We start from the raw sequence: 22,936 nt of genomic DNA on the forward strand, positions 1-22,936 counted from the left end.
TATTTTGGTACTGACCAAAATTAGTCTAAAAATCTGTCTGAAGTAATTAAAGTGTCTTGTTATAATCTTGTTTACTTAATCTCTTCTTCAGATAGTTCCTGATTTAAAATGTTTGGGTTTTTTTACATTTCAGACTATTGCACTCAGGCATTCTTGTGCCGCTGCCCAAGTTTAGACAACATTTAATATTTCAGAACTCTGTCTTCTTTTGTTAAATAAAAAAAGGGTTTTGTAGAGAAACATGTTCATATTTCTTAAATTAGAGAATTAAAAATAGTACTATTTTGGTACAAAAAAAAAAGCACCAAAACCTACCAACATTTTTAAACAATACCCAGTGCTACTTAAGAGGACAGAACTGTTCTAGAGATGGACCTTGGAGCACTGCAAAAGGAGAGAGAGATATGAAGGAAAGGTTTTCCTTCTTTCAGACCTGCTCTGCTCAACTGGTGGGGTTTTGTCTGGGAAGGGGAGGAGACAGAGAAAAGGGGGAGAAGGAGAGGGAGGGAAAGAGAAAACGGGGTGGAACAGATCTCCCCCCTGCACACACACACACACACACACAAACACACATGTACATGTGCAGACACATGCACGCACACATACATGCACACTGCTCTTCAAAGCCAAGTGGTTTTCATAGACATCCAATTACAATAAGAGATGACATCTGGGGAACTGCAGCAGATAAATAAGGTGAAAGGAAAGACAAGATTCAGTCACCTCAGAGAAACTCCAGATAACCAGAGAGAGCACCACTGATAGAGATAGGAGAGAGGGAGAGGCAAAGGAAAGAGGGAGGGGGCCAAAGGAGAGGGAGCCACACACAGGAGGAAAGAAGAGAGGCAACGCGCTGCTCAAGCGCTCAGACACCGAGAGGCAAGGACAGAGGAGAGATAGGGAGCTCAGCTCACTGACAAGACGCACAACAAGAGAGGGAGAAAGACGAGAGCTCCCGGGCTCAGTTACACACTCAAGTAACTTCAGACCAGCTCCGAAAAACCAAGAGAAACAGAGAGAAAAGAAAAGAACAAAGTCTGGATTCTGTGACTCTTTTTTGTGGCCTGCCTTGCGTGGATTTCTCTGTACATTTTATGAGAAGCAGCATTAATCCCTTTTTTGACTTCCTGTTTTTATTTATTTATTTTGTCAGCAGTTTGGCATCTTTTATCCAGACCTTCTCCGCCTTCCTGTTATCCCTGGACTGGAGAAGATCAATGGTTTGGGACATGTGTGTATGTGTGTGTGAAGTAGATTTTTTTAGCAGTGTATATGAATGAACGGATAATGTGTGTTTTTGTCTTTTGAAGACGTATAGGTCTATATTCAAACTTTAAAAAAAAAAAGGATTCTTAGTGCGAGTGTGTGTGTGAGAGAGAGAGAGAGAGAGAGAGAGAGAGAAAGCAACCAGAAGCAAAGAGCGGCAACCTTTGGAGAAGAGAGCGAAGGTGGTGAGAGGTCTTTGAGGCGAGCCCCCCCAGTTGTTCCCGTTGCGAGGTGATCTGGGTTATGGATGTTGACGCATTCCTGTGACGCTGCTGAGGAATAAACAGCACAGGGGACTACAGCAGAGCCACCGCAGGCTTCACCACCACCACCACCACCACCACCAGCAGCTGCATCACCATCACCCCCAATATTACCGATAACGCTACATCTGCTACTATAATCCCATCTACCGCAGACAGATTGTCTTCAGGAGCCATTCTACAGGTTTTAACAGCTACAGCTACAGAGGTTGGGGGTCCCCAGACAGAGGAGGTGTAGTCGGTCAGTCAGGGGGAGTTTCTCCCACTCTCATTCCCTCTCCCTGCACCCAGCTCAGCATGCCCCAGCCCCTGAGCACCTCCACAGCTCTCTCAGCTCCACTACCATGTGTAGATGGACAGTGACACAAGGTGCACCGGTCGCCTGGTTCTCCTCCTGCCCCTTCTGCAGACCTCCTTCACTCCTCCTCTCCCTCACCTTCCTCCTCCTGCTTCTCCTGCTCGGACCCACCTCGTCCTCACCCCTGGCCACTTTATCGCCAGACTCTGAAAATAACCACAATGCGTCGGGAGGGACTCCTCCTGATATCTTCATCTCACGCCCGCCACCTTCCTCGTCACCTCCACCAGTGCATGCATCCTCTGCGAGGTTGCCACGGGCGACCAATGTGTCTTCGTCCTCCGCGACGGTCGTCGGGCGCCACGTGCGGAGCAGCTACAACCATCTACAAGGAGATGTGCGCAGAAGGAAACTGTTCTCCTACCAGAAATTCTTCCTACGCATTGACAAGAAAGGAAAAGTTAATGGCACCAAAAGTGAGGACGACCCATACAGTAAGTCCACTTTGTTATATTTTTTAAAGTGTGTTTAATTGGTTCTTTACATTTTAAGCAATATTCAAGGAAACAGCAACTTGTGAGAATCAGAAACCAATCTGGGATTTTTAAAAGCTTTCACGGGATATTGAGCCATTTAATTTGCACTAAAAATTGACAAAAGCACAACCAAAAGTTTGCTATTAAGCATTTTTTATATCTATCAAAGAGAACAGTGTGGATGCACTAGTTTTCTGCAAAGAGAGAGGTTTTCGGTCTTTCCACCCTTCAGCAACTGTGCACATTATAAGACAGGTTAGTGGGCAAAAGAACAAATAACAGAGCTGCGTGATTTTCAGCCCTTTCACCATGTGTACAGGCAGGCATATTTGCCAGACTACAGAGAGCATGACAGTGGGAGAGGGGAAGAAAAAACAAAATGAGTAAGTCAGGAAGATAAAAAAGAGAGATGATCCACTGGAACCAATTAGAAATGGCCCAGAGAAAGTTCTTCTTTCTTTGAGGAAATATCTAAAACACAGCTATTATCAAACCCCTGGGGAGAATGACAAGTAGACTTACTTCTCGCTGCTATTGTGCTGCAGCCATAATAGTGGTGGGCACATGCTAAGTATGAGGTTATACAGACTTAGATGTAAAGTAATAACCATGCGATTCCTGCTCCTTTTTCTGGTTTTGCATTTTGAGGGCTGTGAAACATGATTTTAACCTTTATTTATCCCAAGAAGGGTCACTGAACACACATGCTCTTTTGTCAGCACCACTCAGCCTCACATTCACACAGTTATACTCTTTCACACTGGGTAGGCTCCCAGCTCTTAGTCCTCCACTGTGGGGCACTCCACTGGTGCTTTCAGGACACCTTGAAATACCTTAAGTGTAGTTTTTGAGGGAGGAAATAGTATGATTGCATGAATGAATGCAAAATGCACGAATGATGTGGAATAATAGATGCATATTAGGAATATTTAGTGTACAGTGACTATATATTAGCATGCAAACCTCACCAAAGCATCTAATCTGTACGCTAGCAAATAAAAAACACTTTTAATAACTTGTAAGGGTCATCATAATCATTTATGACTGATTCAGAACAGAAAATCAGCTGTTATCATTTTGTAGTCCACATCTTTATCTTCTAGTTAAACACATCTGGAAGTTCTCCAGGACTGCCACAGTCTTCTGGTCTCTGCCTAAGGGCACACTGACAGTAGTTGTTGAAGGAGAACAGAACATTACTCCCACATTTACCTGCCCAGAGTTTCCCTGCCAGTTCACTGAATTAGATGGGTGACGTCCAAAACACGAACTAATTTCTGAAAGATTATACCGCAGGCTCTCGCTGCATTACGTCTACTACTATGTATACAAATCTGTCACAGCATGTCAAGAGTGTGTGTGTCTGGGGAATGTAACCGTCATAAATTGATTTTTACCACTCACACACCTTTATACACATGTCGTAGGTTTATCTGTCTGTGGGTCTGCGGTGCTGTACAAGCCTCTCCTGCTAAGAGCACACACACACACACACACACACACACACACACACACGCTTGAGCACAGAGAGGCCAGTCTTGCACATGGCCTCCATATGGCAAAGCCCACTTTTATTAGGGCCAGGGCCAGTGTGAATATGTGTGTGCATGTGTGTCTCTGTGTGTCTGTGTGTGTGTGTGCGTGTGTGCCACTCAGACACCAGGGCTCTGCCAGACATGGTTGAAGGAATTTCAATTAGCGTCTCTTCCTCCCTCCCCTTGCCTGCAGTCCTTTCTGACACACACATGCATGTGCGCACACACATACACTTTTACACACATGCACATAAAGAGCTCAGCCATTAGGGTGCAACGTGTCACTAACTATAATGGCATCAGGTCATGGCATTTGAAGCACAATCCATCAATTTCAACAGCTTTTGCCACTTGATTGTAGTGAAGAAAGAGAAGGCAAATAGATAAGAACTTTGTAGTGAAAAAAGAATCTCAAATATGAGGACTTGGCCATGGAGGCCAAACCTTTCAGGACAAATTTGGTCTTGGCAGCATATTTAGTAGGCATTTCATCAAGTATCTACCTGATAGTAAGTGCAGATGTTTAACATGTTTCAGATTAAAAGAAAATGTGTGAAAATGTGGCTATAAACTTTGGCTGATGTGGCTGTGGTGAAATAATGATTTAAAAGTGTCTGTCTGCACACCATCATATATGTTCAGGTGCTTGTGCATTGACAGCATTTGCATCCATGCTTAAGCTTGCATTTACAGCAGTTTGCATGCTTATGTGCCACCTCCTGCTATTTTGCATGCACTCTAAAATCAGCAGAGAACAAATTGTACCCTTCAAACTAAACCAAACAGAACATGATTCAATTCTCCTCCACTAACTTACAACATGGATGTGGTATCGGCCATGCTAGACGTCATGTTTTTTTGCTTTGCAAGTTTTCAATGCACTTACTTTTTGCTCATTTTAATATGCAACAGATTATAACATTGTTTTAGAGTCGATGGAAGCAAAGAAACTGCTTCAAAAGTGCACACAGACCTTTGGACAAATTAGTTCTTTGAGGCAAGTTTCTGGCCTTTATGTGCTCATTAAAAACACATGGCTCTTCTGACATAATGCAAAGCTAGCTCTGTGTATATATATACTGTAATGTACTTAAATAACAAAGTGTACTAAAATTTCCCCAATGTGTAAGAGAAAACTCAGGTGTTGCACATCTACTAGTTATCAAAAATGGACCTCTCCTTCAGGAAAGCATCACATTGAAAACTAGTAAGGGGGCAGTTGTTAGTGCTGTTATCATGGTCGAGTAGTCTGGTAATGTTCAGGAGGTCAGATTGCAAATGGGTGTCATTAGATGGTGTCAGAGGTGATGAAGAAGTTTCAGCTCCAGCTCCAGGGTCGAGGCTCTCCTCCACAGCGGAGCCTTTCTAATCATCTTGTCAAAGCTGAGGGCAGTACATCATTCAGGGTTTAGGGCCTGTATTGTGAGTGTGTGCTCACTGGTGCGTGGCAGTGTTTGCCTATTTGTGTTCATGTGAGATGGATGCTCATTTATCCATCTCACCTCATAAGGCCTTCAAAATAAGGCGCTCCTAGTCCGAGGATGGGAATCCTATCAGGCTGTCATGTGATTGAGCATTGATCCTGCCACTGACCATAAGCAACAGAACTGCCCTTGTTCTTCTTCCCTCGGTGTTGTCCACGGACTGTCACATCTTGTTTACAAACAAACGAATAAAGCAATGAAACAAATGGACATGTGTTTGCAGTTGGACCACAGACTTGTGGTCGTGCGTAGCTCAATTAGCATTGAACGGTGCCAACTTGACCACAGTCAAAGCTTTGACTCTAACTGTGGCCACCCGGATTGTAAAAGCTGCCGCACATACTTATTGTTAACATTAATCACAGCAGACACATTACCCGCTGACATGAATTAATCTAACGCACAACAATTTATGGAGAGTGTAATACACTGGACATTATTCTGATTTAGTGCAGGTTTTCCATGTCCAGGGTAATTACGCAGGTCTGCCCCCTCTGGTTTGACCTCTACCCATTGACCCAAGTCAGGAAGCTTTGTTAGTGGAAAGGTCAGCGCTACACATAGTGCATCACTTTTGGCTGTTCTGTTACTCTGCCACTGTTATGTGTATAGCAGGGGATGCAAATTTCATTCTACAGTCTAAATTATACTATATATATATATATATATATATATATATATATATATATATATACACACACACACACTATAATACATTTAGATTTCCAGTGACACATCTGCATCCAACCATATTCTCCTACAGTGAATATTCTTCATCGCACAAAGTAATCTAATCTATTATTGAGCGTAAAAAGAAAGAGAGTATTGGTGTTATATTGTTTTCAACACTAATCATCTTGTTTCAAGACGTTTTTACAAACATAAGGCAGATCACTGCACTAGAATCAAAGAAAATTACACTGGATTCTAGAAAATTCCTGAAACAAGTTGATTTTTATTGAAAATTATAAAACTATTTCACTGAAGTGGCAGATTTTTTCCACTTGTTTTGAAAAAAATTGGATTATTAGGACTGTAGGATTTTTGCAGTTACCAAATTACCAAAAAAAGCTAAATGGAGCAAGAAATGCCATAATCTTTCTCCTTTAATGTGAAAAGCAGAACAAACTTGTGTTTCAGAAACATTTGGATACGCCTTAAAAACCAAAACCACCTCTTCTCATCTTTCTCCTCTGCATCCACAAAACCTCCAATGACTCAGCAACATTAACGCATAACAAAAAAATGCCCTTTTTGAAAATGTTTACCATTTTCTTGAAATGAGTCGCAGTCTTTTCCCTTTTTCTACTCCTGTACATCTTTATTCCGCTGCCTTTCTCCCTGCTCTCCGCTTGATGAGTGTGTTTAGGGTTCTCGTGGGAAAAGGTAACAGTGTGGCCCATAAAAGAGAGTTATGAGGCGGTACTGGATGCACCAGAGGTTAGTGTCAGTGTTGCTTTTCATTCAGAGTTACTTTGACATCTTCATGGACTCTCTCTCTCTCTCTCTCCAACAGCTGTAAATAAAAGCTGTGAGCAAACGTCACAGCACAAGCTTGTTCAGGAAATGCTGAACCCATCATCGAGTACCCCTAAAGCTGCCAGAGTCGAGGCTGACATCAACAATTACATTCAGCTGCACTCTAAAAACATACAATAAACCTATACTACCTGCACACTCCCTCTGATCCTCCCTCCAACAGCATTAATTTGGCCTGTGGTTGAAGCTAATAGGAAGTTCTCCTTATAGGTTGTAAACAAAAATCATGGAAAACCATCCAAGGTAATGATTGAAATTAGCCAGGCTCTTTTACTTCATCACCACATAACATCTTAGAAACTCCAATCTGTCTGGATGAACAAATAATTAAATTTTCATATGGCAAACTTTGTGTCTGAGAGTCTGGATCAAATCATGTCAGTTCCGGATCATCACTTCTTTACTGGAATCTACGGAGCAAATGCTGTCAGTGTCCTGCAGAAACATTACATAATGTTGATTATTATCTTACGTAAGAGTGATGTAACTGACGGACAGCTTTGCCTTGCACATTTAACGGATAACGGAACCAAGCCAAAGCATTGATAACATGTTGTAAACGTTCGAGACAGGCGGATTAACAACCCATTTACTGGTATTTACTGGAAGTTTAATGGTGCTTCACACACACAAGTTATTACACAATCTTTGATGTCTAGAGCCTGAAATGTTCAGTTTTGGGACAAAACTTGATCCCAGAAATCAGGCTGCCTAAAAAGTCATAGTGCAAGCTGCACATCCAAACACAGCAAGCTTTCTCAGTGCAAACAGAGACTGCGAGAGAGTGAGCATTAGTGAATTTATCTGCTTTAGAAATCTGGAAACTTACGGTCTTTTAACATAGTCTGAAACTTCCAATATTAGTTATTACGGAAGAAATGATCTGTCCCATATTGTGGCAACATATGCAGTGCTCAGTCTTTTCAGCTCAAGACTACAGTATAGCTCAGTGATGGTCTACATGTTACTGTGATTAACTGTAGTAATAAAAACAACTGTCAGATGTAGCATTCGTATGTAAAAAATAGTGCCCAATTATGACTTCCAAAACTGATTAGACTTGAGTGACTAAAATCTTATTTACAGTTAATTTAATAATTCTAAAATAATTCTAATTACTTTGAATTTAAAAAAAATTCAAGTAATTCCTGTATCCCTCCCACATGAGGATGAATGTGAAGGTCCAGAGATCCAGATGTATGAGTGCCCTTTGACCCCATAACTACCCGAACAGGGTAATTTACAGAGCATGCGTATGTGTTCATGCTCTGGATGTGTCTAGGAGAAAAGGTGAAATGAACAATTCTTTTAAGATATAGACCTTTTTCACAGCAGCCCATAAAAGTAGTAGGGTAAACACAGGTGTTACAAATGATAGTGATTAAAGCTCTCTTCCATTTAGTGTAGCAGAGCCTTTTCCAGTGAGGCAACAGGCACGATAGAGGCACCCTGACTCTGTTTGACCTGGATGGAGCGGGACCTTAATGTGTTTACCCTACTATTTCATGCCAAAAGGGCTGCTGTGTGAAAGGTCTGCTGGTTAAGAGATTTCTTCATTGTTAAAGAGCAGTTTTTATACTTCTGAATGCTCAGTGTTTTTGCCGAGAGTCACTGAGGACACTGACAGGATCTGTCTCATTTTTCCATCACTGTTTACATATTCCCTATCATCGCTGCTTGATATTTTCCCATCAATTCACTCCCCTGTCCATTAATGTGTCAGCTACAACAAGACTGAAATAAAAGCCAGATTTCTGTAGGCAGACCGAGGCAGCCCTGCCACAAACCCCACCAGTCAGGCACCACCTTAAACAAAAGTCTTTCAGCAGCAAATCATGTTTCTGTAAGATCTTCTGATGCTTCGGAGCGCTTCGGCTGTCTGAAGAGAAAATGGCTCCAAAACATCAAGAGTCAATTACAATCCGCAAGGAATCTCAAGTTGGGCATCTTTGTTTTGATGGACGGCCTTTTTCATTGTTTATGTTATGTGGAAGATTCTTGCAGTGTACAATCATAAATATCCAGGAGAGAAGGAGAGAAAGAGAGAGGAACAGGAGGAGATTCTCGGACTTACAACTAGATCTCAGTAATTTAACAGATTTCTAAACAACCATCAAAGTTGTGGTGTGAATAATCATCTCTGTGTATCTGGTATACAAATCTAGTAAATGAGCAAATGTGTGCTTTACAGATGCACTTATCTGTGTAGTTTGCGTGGAAGTCTCGGATACATCTGGTGATACTCCTGAAGTATTCCTGAAGTACATGCCCCCAGAGTTTATATTATCAATATGAAGATTACTGCAAGAATGCAAACACATCGCCCATTCAGGATCAGGTTTTGGCTCGTATCAGCACTGTCCTAACAATAATCCAACAGTTTGTTGTTGTCTGACTAACAAAGCATTACATTTGGCAATAAACTGCAAAACAGAATGTCTTTGGAGTAAACAGTGATGAGACAATTGTAAGCATCATTTTACAGTTGAGACCTAGAAATCGCAGTATTTGCCATTTCAGACAGTTTTCTCCACGGCTCAATGTTGTAACGTTGTGTAATTTCTGCAAAGTTAGAGCCTCTACTACTTTGTTGTAAACATAAAAATACAGTTTGCAGTGCAAAATATTACGTAGTTTAATTGCTGCAGCAGTTTATTTTAAGTTATTTTAAGCTTATTCTAAGAAGTCCATGAGATGACCCTAGACTGTAAACTAGGCTGAACAGTGACCTCTTGTAGCAGGAAACAGAGACAACTTTGTGACGCACGTAATATCCAGGTAAAAATGTTATTTAGCCCGGAAAACCATTACTATTAGCAGATTAATCGACTGGGCGATCGGCAGAGAGATTTTCAAGTTTAAAAGCCAAACTTTCTTTATTTTCAGCTTCTCCAAAGTCAGGATTTACTGCTTTTCTTTGTTTCTTACCATTGTAAATGTAATATCTTTGAGATTTGGATGGTTGGTGGGACACAACTACATTTGAAGATGTCAACCTCAAGCTCTAGGAAATTGTGACAATTTTTTTTTGACATTTTATAGACCAACTACAAGATCAAGAAATAATTCTTAGTCACAGTCCTTTACAAACTTTTAGGAAACCAAAAACAAGAAGCCCAAACAGTATTATAGTATGCTGAAAAATGGAAGCCTAATACGGAAGTGTCATTTTGGTGTTAGCTTTGTGCATGTGAACAGGCAGAATTCATGGCCAGTAAAGCAGTGGGAGGTGAAGAATAGCATCTGTGACAGATAACATCCAGGGCTGCTGCCATATAGACACCACGTGCTTCAGGAAAATCCCCCCCACCGAATACGCACACATACACCTCATGTTACTGCTCCTCCACAGTCACCCTTAACCCTGCTACACACACCCACACACACACACACACACACACACACACACACACACACACACACACACACACACACACACACACACACACACACACACACACACACACTGCTTGAAAGTGAGGCTCTTAATGGAGTCATCAAAGGTAGAGCTGAGAGCTGAGTCCAGAGAGGCATCTGGACAGCCTGGCCGTTTGAACAGAGCAGCCAGGAATGCCGGCTAATTACCCAGTGTGCATTTGTGTGTGCGCGTACTATACGTGTACGAACATAAATGCATGTGAGGAGAGACAAAGAAAGAAAGAACGATCTAAAGTCGAAAGATGCACGGGACAAACTGAATAATATGTGCATGTCCGTGCGTTACGTTGTGGTGTAAAATAACAAGATTTCTAAAGCTGAAAATCCGAAAATGTCTCAAACCACAACAGTTGGGCAACATTGCACTGGCAGCTGAACTGTAAATGAAAAATGTGTGAAATGCAGACGACCGTCACAGCACTTTGCCTGAAAACATAACTCCTGCCGTGTCAGGCCTGTGAAATGTTTTGACAGAAACTGGCAGCTTTGGCACTTTATCATGTTACAAAGTCAACTGTGTTAAAGAAATCACAAGTTTTTTTTTCTCCTCTCGATCAAATCCCCATTAACATCACTGCAAATTTCTTTTGGTTTCCTCCCAGCTGCTCTTAAACGTGTGTGACATAACTTGCTGTGGTCTCGCTGCGCCCAGTAAAGTGATCTCAAATGATGTGGACTGGAATGATAAACAGTGCGGACGAGAAACTTAACGCTATCTGTTGGTTGGACCTCTAGTATTTTTAAACTGAGGGGTTTTTTCACTCAGGTGATCCCTTTTGTAAGATTTTTTTTTTTTTTTTAATAATCTGGGTTTGTTTTTCTTTTCGTACCTCGGCCAGTTTTGAAATCACACACAGCTTGCACGGTGTGCGGTTTTGGCTATTTCTGTCCAACAAGAAAGACAGTGATGTGAGTGTTCATGTCAGGAAAGGAAATAAAACCATTATGGGGGCAAGAATAAGCTGAATAATACAGTGAGTGCAGGTCAAATAGAACAAGCCTGCTAATGAAAAAAATACCGGAGAAGAAACTCATTCAGTGCAGTACAAAACGGGCACACAATATCTGTTTAATATGATTTACAGCCCAGAAACTTGATACGAGCAAAACAAATTTTGAAAACAAATCAGTTTACCAAATATTCTATTTGTAAAAAAAATGTGTCTATATTGAAAATCAGAAACAGGCCTCTGTTTTCTCAGCTTCGGTCTAAACCGTCGGCCAGGCGGGCTTTGATGTGGCCACTTAGCACAGGATGATACTGTTGTCAACCACATCAGTCTAAACCAATACCTCAACGCTCCTCAAAACACATAATATACAGCAGTTTCCACTCCAACCCAATATCTTCACCAGCACTCACCAAGCAAAGCTGAACAACCGAGGAGTGTTTGTTCTCTCTCAGACTTCATAAAGAGCCAGAAATATTCAACCAAACTCTGAGAAAAAATAATGCAAAGGAAATAGTTTAATCCTGTTTAAAGCATGGGTTTGTGGAATTGCAGCGGTGGCCAAGAATACTTGTTTGCATGCATTTCACTCTTTGTTTTTTTGTATCTATATGGCCGAATAGAGCAGAATAAGTTTCATATTTTCAACTGATATCTGATTTGAGCACATTGGTGGTCCATGTTTTCTTTCTAAATTCCTCTATTCTTTTTTTGAATCTTTTATCTTTTTTTACTGGCATGGATTTTCTTCTCTCTTAAGTCTTTGGTGGTTGCATGGATGTAAACTCTCTTGTCACAATGAATACGAGTCGTCGTCAGTCACTCTGTTGCCATAGTTTCAAAGAGGAAAAATGATCTTGGTGTTCAGACCTCAACTGATGCAAATCAGATATTAAATCTTTAAAAAAAACACAACACATAATAGGGCCACTTTTGTTATATGAAAATTTAGTTTCCTGGATGTCACATTTATATTGAACATCTAAAAAGAGTGAGAGATTTAGTCGCTGCAAAGTAACACAGGGGTTCATCCAAATATCTGACTTTTGGACGCAGAATAAAAGAACTGAACCATTCCATTCTTCGCACTGAGGGGAGTTCATGACACAAGCTAGTCCGCAAGTGACAATATTTCACAATACAGAGCGAGACCTCTCCGGGCTGCAGGCACGCAGTAGACCCACTCACAGCTGGTCACCGTGTCGAGGTCAAATTGTGAACAACCGCAGCATAATCTTCAAAAAATCTCCTGGATAAACAGTGGGAACATTTTTATAACCTCCCTTAACCTTTAGGTTCAGCTGGAGTCTCACCGACCGGGTTTCCAGCAGGGCCGGGCAGGGGTCGATGGGAGGTCTCTGCGCATGTGTGTGTTCCCGTTTGTGATCGTTTGTGCTGTGCTGTTATGTATACGTGAGTGTGTGTTTGTGTGTGTGTGTGTGTCTGTGTACTGCAGGCTAGTTGGAAAGCTGGTTGCGTTACCCAAGCCTAAAATGACAACGAGTGTTTATCTTAACTTGCAAGTGACGGTTACACTTTGAATGCGGTACAAAGTAACCATTTGACATATTTCCCCATCCTTTATATATTTAATAATTCTATGGTTACTTACCCAATGACTTTATTTATGCGGTATAAGAGCAAAAACATCCGTTTTTAATACAAATGTGCTACTTATCAGCGTTAACTTCAAACTGACTGTCTTTTTGTTATCAGAAAGATTCTTCAATGTGGTGTCCTGTCATCTCTCCCCTCTTAGGGATGGTCATAAAAAAACGTTTTTTAAAATATCAAACCATAACAGACAGTACTTCATTCAAAACTAGACTTTCTGTGCTAGCAGGTCCTCTGTTTCTGTTTGCCAGTGTGTGTTATCGTAATAAGGACTTGTGCCTAATGGCTCCTCAGTCAGATGGGAAGCTGAATGGTTGACCGAGAGGTGAAACTGAGACAAGATTAGAGAGCAGACAGAAGAGAATATAGATGGTAAAGCAAGAAAGTGATGAGAGAGACAGTGAGGTTGAGGAATTATTTCACAGAGCTTTGAAAGGGTGACAGAACTGGACAACAAAGAAACACCAACCATCCATAAAATGTGGATTTAGATCATCGCAAACTTTTAACCCTCTTAACACCAATTAAAGCTATAGAACAAAAAATATCTTCAATGTATTAAAACTGTTGTGTAGTTACAGTCCTTTTACGTTTACGTGCATTTTAAAAGACACATTTCCATTCACGTTTATGGCTTTGACAGGGTCACACTAGAGTTTAGTTTTGGCTACAAAACACATTAAACATCGTAGTGGTCTTTGTGAAGTGGTTAATGAACAGTTTCTTACTGTTAGAAGGCCAGGTTATGTTTATTTGTACTTGCTGCTCCGTTAGTGTTATGGTTTGGGTTTGACTGGCAAAGACCCCTTTTGGCCTGTCTTTATGAAAGTTGTAGCGCTGCCCTGTTACACACAGGTGTTTGCCCTTGGTAGTTTTTAAAAAAAATTGTTGATAGCGGAAAATGTCCATGCTTTTTATATTAACTGTGCTATTTGTGCATTTAGTGTTGGGTCATAAAACTGTTTTTCCTTTGCACTTAAAAACATAAATTCATAATTAAGATGTTGGGCTGAGATCCAGGGGGCACGAGGAGGGAGAAAAACAGTTTTTTAGAAAAATACATAACAGGCTCAAGACACTAATAAGACAATGTGCTGAATGAGGAACATGAGCGAGTAAAATAAAGTTTTATGTTTTAAGAGCAATGTAGGTGTAGCAGTGTGTTTGTGCATGACTGCCTCTGTGTATTTGTGTGTGTATTTATCACAAAGAGCTCATGTCCGGGTCTGTGTTACAAGCTCAGGTCCTGCTTTTCTCCATCTCCTTGCCATAAACTCTGTTGTTGCAATCTAAGCCTTTTGTTGCAGCCTGGCCTTTTAACTTGCAGGCAGACGGGCTGCTTCTGGTAACTGGTAAAGGGCCCATAAAAGAGCCCTGTGCTTTGGTTTTCGACAAACCACATCAAACGGGACGAGGCAAAAAGGGGTTTGAACAGGTGGACCGGCCTTTAGCGGAGCACAGACAGATCTTATTTTGACAGATCACAGCTCAGAAATGTCAGCTGTGGCGCAGCGAGACGGAACATTTTGAACCTGATAGATCAGCGTTGTGTTGTGGTACACGTCTGTGTGAGTAATGGACTTAACATAACAAGCCAACATGATGCACTGTAAGCTACGAGAATCTTCTTGAAGTTCAGAGGTTTAACAAGCCTTTATTGACCAAATAAGGCAACCGTGAGGATGGATTAATGCTGGTTTACATCAGCCAAGGACTACATTTCACAAAAAGCAACATGGCCAAAAACTTTTAAAAAAACAACAACACACATTCAAGGAAAAACTGTTTGTCGCTGCAAAACATCAAGTTAATTTTGATGCTCTTTTTAGACATTTCCAAATGCAAAACAGTCTCTCATTGCTATTGTAAAGCAATGAGACATAACAGCAGACAATGGGAGATAAGTGTGACACATTTTGCAGTGAGAAAAGGTCCAAAAGTCCAACAAAGAAAGATATCTCAGCATATAAAAGGTTCAGAGTTTGGATTTATAGCTGTAAAACACAACAGTTTGAGGGCGACAACCCGCTTCCTCATCCCCTCATCTCTATGACAAACAAAAAATCACACCAGGGCTGCAGGACGTTGCAGAACTCTGTCTGAGAATGAGAGAGAGGGGATGAGGGGAGGAAATAGGCATCTGGTAAAAAGACAAATGATTTGTATAAGATTTTAAACTGAAAGAACAAAGTGAGAGTCATTTACTACTAAATCTAGCCAATTCTCTCTAAGAGGAGTAGACAGATGCACTAGTTTTTTTGGCAGTGCAGCACTGTATACGGCTGTCCATAACACATTACTCAAAAAGGAAATTGTCTAATTATTGACACTTTAAAATCTCAAGAAAAGAAAATAACAGACCTCGAGAGATACTCTGGATAAACTGTCCCTGTTTCTCACTTCACCCTCCCGACTATTCCTGCAACCAGGCTCCACTTCCTACAGGCCCCTTTAAGCTAATCCTCTCAAACCCCTGATAGTTTTATGGCTTGGTGTAACTAACTTTAGGATGAGAGAAGAAAGGCCCCGCGACCACAGCTTAAACCAGTAATTGGTTCAGGCTTGAAAACTGATACGGATGCCTTGACCTCTTGCCAGTCTGGCAGCCACGAAGCCTCTCTCCGTCCTGTCCGTGTGCCCATTTAGCTGCCTGCCCGCCTGCCTGAGCTCCCCTGGTCAGAAAAACAAACATAGAACGGAGAAATGTTTTTTTTCCTGGCTTACACCTTGGTCCCAGGGCATGCAGCCCACAAGCTAACCAGCAAATGAACAGGGGGCAAGAGGCCGGTCTGAGGTCTGCCTGTCACATCGTGAAGAAAAAAAGAGAAGGGGAGACAAGACTGGGGTTCACTTGTGCGGACGAAACAGAGATGATTCAGGTTTCTTTTGCAGAATCAAAGAACTCCAATTAACAGTGATGCATGCAGACCTAAAACGTCATATTCCAAGATGCACCTTTTCACATTTTAAACTAATGTTAATATGGTCTAATTCCTATTTTTGTGGTGTTTCAGATCCCATACTCTCGCCAACCTTTATTCATATTTTCTTGGTAACAACGTCAACACACGGAAGAAACAGTATAAAGGCCATGAAGTCAGTTAATTTGTATTAGTTAGTGATTAGTCAATGGACAGAAAATATTTGATAATTCTGACAGTTAATTCAGTCATTTTATAAAGCAGAAACCTCCAAAATGTGTTAGTTTCAGCTACTCAAAAGCAAGGATTTATATCAGTTTATATCACTTGTCTTTTGCATGATGGTCAAACAAAGCAAGCAATTAGAAGATGCCACTTGCTGCTGGAAAATCGTCATAGACTTTCATAATAAAAAATAATCATTAGTTGCAGACCTGTTTAGGACCATACATATGTAACCGGTTTCAGCAAGATGTAAAAAGTCAACAGAACAGAAAAAAACCCACAAAGTTTTGACCCGTTTGTGTCTCTGTCCCCGCTGCACCAGGTATTCTGGAGATCAAGTCGGTGGATGTGGGAGTGGTGGCCATCAGGGGCCTCAGCAGTAACTACTACCTGGCAATCAGCAAGAAGGGAGAGCTATACGGAGCGGTGAGTAGCTGTTTCAGTACTGTTTGACATTAATCTGCCTCTTTTAATGTACAGTTACTTATTTTTTTGCTTTTTCGTTTTGGGGTTTTTCAGTGTCCCACCCTAGTGCAGTCTCACAATTGTTAAATGTTTACTGGCGGCACGGTGTAAAATCTGTGTCAATCTTAATGAGTCAAAGCCTTGCACAAGAGATACTTTTCTCCCTAAACTGGTGATTTCCTTGAATGCCTTTTTAAAACAATGGACAAGGCTACAAGACTCTCTATTCCAGAAATAGGAACCACAGTTCAGTCAATGTGAGCTCTCCTCTCCGCTACCTACCTCTCCTCTCCGCTCCATTCAGAAACAGGAAACACAATCCTTCAGTTTCTCTATTCTGCTTCGGTCCCTCTGGGGAGAGCAGCCCTTGTTTCATCCGTTCTCTCTCTCTCTCCTTCCTTTTCTTCAGCTCATTCTCTCCCTCCTTTTTTACCTCTCTTTTTCTTACTTTGAAAGACCCAACTTTCAGCGTGTCTCTCTGGAGCCACACCACAGATGAAATGACACACGGTAGAAAAGACAGAGAGGCATTCTGTTGCATGGCCTGAAACTGAATTCCCATGACGTCTTCTGCTCGGTGCAACACAAGCCATAGTAGCACAGCGGTGAGGGGCTGGCGTTCGATTACACTTGATGGGGTTTACACAGTGACTTCTTTATCCAGCGGTAATCAAATGAAATCATTGTTTCATTACATTGCCAGATTAATGCATGTAAATGACACAACAGAGTATGATTGGGTTAGGACTTTAGGTTGTAACGTGATTGAAGTCGTATAGAATTCTCAAAGAAAACGAACGAGGAAGACAGGGTGATAAATTCGCTGTGTGGTCTGGGTGAAATTAATCGTATTCAACAGTTATTTCTCTATTAAATGTAAATATTTACTTTTTAAGATTTTGGCATAAATTCACTTTGTAAAGCAATTCTGACATTATTATTTTTTTATGATTCGTTACCATAATTTAATGTCACTTGTGATTACAGTTTCTCTTTTTTTTTGCTTTTGCAATCATTTTAATTGAAAGGCAGCCAGGGCGCACGCACACGCACCCACACAGAGTTTGGTCGTACCGAGCACCAGTGTTCGTTAGAAAGCTGCACAGTGTCTGTAAAATATTCTCATTTTGCTTTGGGAACATTCAGTTTTACTTCTGGAACCAATTTGAACAGCTGTGGCCAGATACAGGGAGAGGGAGAGAGAGAGAGAGAGAGAGAGAGAGAGAGAGAGAGAGAGAGAGAGACTGAGTTATATTGTAAGTGTGTGTGTGTGTGTGTGCACGCATTCGGGGCAAGTACATTTTTGCTTGTGAATATCAACCGCATCCAGTTAACTGGCTGTTTAAGCGATGTTAGCCTTAAGCACAAGGGCAGCTTCCAGTAAACTGACAAATGTTACTCTCTCAGATCATTTTCTCTTTATTTACCAGTGGGTGGTCACTGCGGTAATGTAGGCCACAAACACGGTGTCACGATGCTCTTTGCTGGCACAGAGCCCGAACCTGTAAGACGTCACATCTTATGCTAACCTCTCTGCCTGCTGTCCCTTCCAGCACCTCCCCCCCCCTGCAGTCCACTGACACACAAACAACATCTACAACAATTTGAGTTGCATGTCCAGTTTTCAAAATTGGCCTTGATTACACTGGGGATTGTGCAGCAGATTCTTAAACAATGGCTGACCATTTGTTGATCCACGTTGTCACAAGAAGTAAAATATCAGCGAGTTCTTGCTGTGCTAAGACAAGGCCCATAAGAACAACTTGAACATTAATAAGCATGAACAAAATGCAGCAACAAAAACCAACAAATACAACAAAGCCTGAGATTTGACTACAGTTTTCTAGTAACAACTAAAGCTAGTTATGATAGTAATAATGAAACTGAAAGATTAAGAAGAGGGACTGGGGACAAGATGTGGATAAGGAGAAGATTAACTGAAGACTGGGGCCCATTAAATAAAGCACAGTTAATAAAACATACAGTAAGTAAACAACCAGAGATGTACAGTACAACAGCCTTCTGACTTGAAGAGAAGTTTGTTTTTGGCATTAAAAATGAGTAATTAATTATCAAAATTGTAGCAGATAAATGATTAACTCATAGCTTAAGGTCTACAAAGCATTCATGCTCTTGTACAACCCCACATCACGTATCTCACTCACACTGCCAGCACCATATCGTTGGAAATCAAATCAAATCAAATCACTGCCTATATGGAAGTGGTGCCTTTACATTGGACATTTGAATGTAATCTCTGCTCTGAATCATTTGTATGTCACATTCACACTCCCCGTCTCTCTCCCCCGCAGAGGGACTATGGTCTGGACTGTCGTCTAATTGAACGCATTGAGGAGAACAAGTACAACACCTACGCTTCAGCGGAGTGGCGCAACAAGAAGAAGCACATGTTTGTGGGACTGAACGCCAACGGCAAGCCAATGAGGGGGAAGAAGACAAGGAGGAAAAACACAGCCACTCACTTCCTGCCCATTGTGGTACAACCACGATGATTGGACATATCAGCCTTGAGAGAGCTCTGCAGACTGCGGGGGTATCAGACTTTATTTGGAGTTACAGCGATGGCCACATTGGACAGATCTGAATCAGATCTGAATGATGCACTGAGGAGGAAATGAATGGAAACCTATGGACATTGTATCTCTGTTGGATAAAGACATTTCTATTTTTAAAGAAAGAAATAAGATATATTGCTATACAATGTATATATTATTTTCAGTTTTAAGTTATCAAGTACATTGGCACAGTAGAAAATATGAAAAGAAATGACTTCTGTGCCAAAATGTGATTAGTAACTCACATTTCTAGATTTGTGTACATGTGAGGTGCTTGACTGGGAAGAAATATAACGCAGCATGCAAGAAAGGTAAAGAAAGAGAAAAGATGAGGAAGTATTGATGGAAAACTGATGGAAAAGAGGAAGAAAAGAAAAGGGAAAGCAGAAAATGAAAAGGATTAGAAAGAGTTAGAGTCAAGAAGCACCCACACAACAGCAAGTCTAACACTATCATGTTTTTTTCTTTAAAATTTATTTATTTTGTGTAATATTTAACAAAAAAACGAACAAAAACACAAAAAGGACAAACTCTTGTCTTTTTTACCATTTATGCTTCTCTTTTTGAATACTAATCATTTAAACCTAAATAAATATAAAAAATATATTTGTCTTTAAGTTGTTTGACTGACTTTGAATCCTTTTAGATATTTTCACGGTTCAATTATTGGTTGTCCATATTGTAAATACACAACAAAGAGATAGAAATAAATACATATATAAACAAAACACTGAAGGAAATTCTTCAATCAGTTGATCCAGGTAACTGATTCACTGTATTCTCTTAATATTACCATGCAGAGCTCTGGGAATGAAAAGATACTGTAGCACAGGTTGAATGGACGCCACCTGCTGATGAAGACCAATAGATGAGATATTATGATTGGTTTGAACATAAAAAGGTAATTCTTAGGGATGGCTCGATACCGCTTTTTCAAGTCCGATACCTTGAGCATCCGATTTTTACCACCTAACTGTTAACGATACATTTGTATGGATGCTTAACCTAGCCATCTAAAAACATTTTGCTCAAACTGTGAAAGGAATATTCTACTCCCATTAAGGAAGAAATACATAACCTACAGTTTAGTTAAGCCTTTATAAAATAGTTTAGGCTAATGGATCATATCGGATTATACTTCCTTTTTCTTTCCTCAGATATCCGACCAAGTGATTTTTTTCCAATGGTATTGGACCGATACAAATACTATCGGATTGGCATATCCCTGCTCATTCTTGACCTTTAAAACAGTAGGTTAACAATAATCTTAAAGAACTAGTGTGTAACATTTAGGAGGCTCTACTGGCAGAAATGGAATATAATATTCATAGGTATGTTTTCAATTTTGTATAATCACCTGAAAATAAGAATCGGCATGTTTTTGTTACCTTAGAATGAGCAGTTTTTATCTGCTAATACCTTCCGTGGAGGCTGCCATGTTGAACTACTATGTTTGTACAGTAGCTCATAATGGACAGTCCAAACACTAGCTCAGGGTCGGCACTGGCAGATGGACTTTGGACTGAGTTTCCCTAGATGGAGCAAACTCCATTCACTAATGAATACTGTGTGGTTGAAAGCTTTAGAGCATAAGTGGACCACAAGTTAAGGTCGTTCTGTCACACTACTATTTCAAAAAGGTCAGGAATTACCTTTCATGCGCAAATATTTAAATATTTTGACAAAATTAAAAGCATCATAAACATTTTTCTCCAAGTAATCAGTGTCTACAACAAACTGAATGAGTACTTTAAAAAAAACACCAAAAAAAACCCCAAGATGTGAATCAGACTTTTGAAAGAAGCCCAGCAGACAACCTGGCTAATGAGTTCAGGGGTTTTCATTTCTCGCTGCAAAAACCTTACAAGTACACATGGCAAACATGGCTTCCTGGAGGATAAACACTGTCTTTTATGTGATAACAACAAAGACAAAACAGGCTTTAGAAACTGCCGACACACTCACACACACACACACACACTCGGGCGGTTTGGGTGAAGGGGTGTGTGCCTCAGTGTGGTCCAGCAGCTGGGGAAAGCCTCCTCCTTGACCTTACTTGTCTGAAACCTGTTGCTGTCCACCCCCCGAGACAGAAAGACACATGGAGAAGGGCATATGGTATAACGTAAATATCACTCCCTTGTTTATCACCTGATTCTAATTAACTATGATGTCATGTTTTCTTTATTCTTTTCTCGCTTTCCCTCTCTTTTACTTAAATGCCTTCCCTCGTGTTGTTGCTGTCTGGGTCCTGCTCTGCATTCACTTTTTTTTTTTTTCATTGTTTTGAAACTTTTGTCATGTCTTGGGAAAGTTCAGATAGATTCCAGCAATTAGTGGGATCAGACCTAGAGCAAGGTTATCTCACACACACACACACACACACACACACTGCCCAGGGCTGCAGCAGTTGTAATTTGTTCATTGCATCCATCACTTTCAACTCTCTGCCATCTGTTTCTGTGTGTGTGTGTGTGTGTGTGTGTGTGTGTGTGTGTGTGTGTGTGTGTGAGTAAAGTTAATTTCCGAGTATGATGGAATCCACCAGAGTCGGTCCGTCCCGCTGTGTTTATTACAAAAAGGTCCTAGATCCTCTTTTTGTGCGCAGGAATCCTCAATGCCTAACACTCATGTCAAAACGTGAGTAAGTATGATGCATCAGAGGGAGATTCAAATTTCCTTTCATCCTCCCAGGGCACCTAGTCTTTTGTTTATATGATTACTTGGGTGTTCTGTAAACTACATATCAAGTACAATTACTTTGAAATGTGTTCAAGACACTGATCCCCCTCCTCCTTCCCCTCCCTTCTCCCTCCCTCATAAAGTTCAAGGGCTGGCATTCCTAAGCCAAGATGTCTTTATTATTTGGTGGTACAACTTAAGAGATCTAAATATGTAAAATGTCCCATTTAAGTCCTTATTAGAACATGGAAATCTGGAACGAAACTCCGATATTCAAGACAAATTCGTCCACTTGTTCATTCAGGGTACTTGGAATCAAGTCTGCATATATATCATGTGTAGACCTCTTGGAATAGCTTGATGTATTTTTATTGCAACTTTAACATGACTTAATGTGCTCTTGCCTTTTACCCGTAATGCATAACAAGGCCAGACTTTAAAAGCGGGGCATTTATCCAAGACAGATGTTCCACTCTGATTATCAACCCCAATGACATCTGAGTTAGTCTGTTCAGCGGCACCAAGCCACGCATCATTTCTCCCATTTCTACAGTGTGCCTAACATGTTTCTAAAAACTGTTTGCCAATGTCATTTTTTAGTGTTGTGCTTGGGTATGTTTGGTTAGTGTTTGGTTTGTTGAGGCATGTGGCGAGGCTCAGTATGCGGTTTCTGTTTTGACTACATCAGGATCTATCGGACCTGTGTCGGACCTCAAATGAAACGTACACCATCGGCTTCACACGTTCACAGCTCCTCTGTTTGCCCAGAGAGTCTTGTGGCCGTGCGACCTGACCGCAGCAGCAGCTGTGAATATTTTACTTCCCGGGGAGAGGGGGAGAGAGAGCCAGAGAGCCAGAGGAGGGGAGAGAGAGAGAGAGAGAGAGAGAGAGTTTGCGAGCTTTGAATTGGAGAAAGACGTGTGTATGAGGAGGAGAGGTGAATAACTGAAAGAACCACAGTCCTGGGGGCATTTACAGCAGTTGGAGGGGGGAGTGGGGGCAAGAAAGAAAGGGGAGGAGGGGAGATGTTTGCTGAGAGGGCAGCAGTTTGGATGGGATGCCAAAGGGTGAAAGGAGGGGGTGAGTGGTTGAGAGGAAGAACCGGTGATGGGGGGCGAGTTGCCAGAAAATTTGGGGTTGGAGG

The 22,936-nt window shown here is 41.1% G+C and overlaps 1 protein-coding gene across 1 annotated transcript; it reads left to right on the forward strand.

The window, feature by feature from the left end:
* The first annotated feature begins 789 nt into the window (after nt 1-789).
* Nucleotides 790-19,727, forward strand: fgf10a (fibroblast growth factor 10a). The gene is made up of 3 exons (XM_051413167.1): nt 790-2,321; nt 16,392-16,495; nt 18,847-19,727. The coding sequence occupies exons 1-3, from the start codon at nt 1,874-1,876 to the stop codon at nt 19,045-19,047; spliced, it is 753 nt and encodes a 250-aa protein (XP_051269127.1). The 5' UTR covers nt 790-1,873; the 3' UTR covers nt 19,048-19,727.
* Nucleotides 19,728-22,936: the final 3,209 nt, after the last annotated feature.

This window comes from Dicentrarchus labrax, unplaced genomic scaffold, assembly GCF_905237075.1.
Source record: "Dicentrarchus labrax unplaced genomic scaffold, dlabrax2021, whole genome shotgun sequence".
NCBI classification, from domain to species: domain Eukaryota; kingdom Metazoa; phylum Chordata; class Actinopteri; family Moronidae; genus Dicentrarchus; species Dicentrarchus labrax.

Coding starts and splice junctions, on each gene's coding strand:
- fgf10a (XM_051413167.1), top strand. CDS start 1,874: ATGTGTAGATGGACAGTGACACAAGGTGCACCGGTCGCCTGGTTCTCC. Junction 2,322..16,391: donor AAGTGAGGACGACCCATACA/GTAAGTCCACTT, acceptor CCGCTGCACCAG/GTATTCTGGAGATCAAGTCG. Junction 16,496..18,846: donor AGGGAGAGCTATACGGAGCG/GTGAGTAGCTGT, acceptor TCTCCCCCGCAG/AGGGACTATGGTCTGGACTG.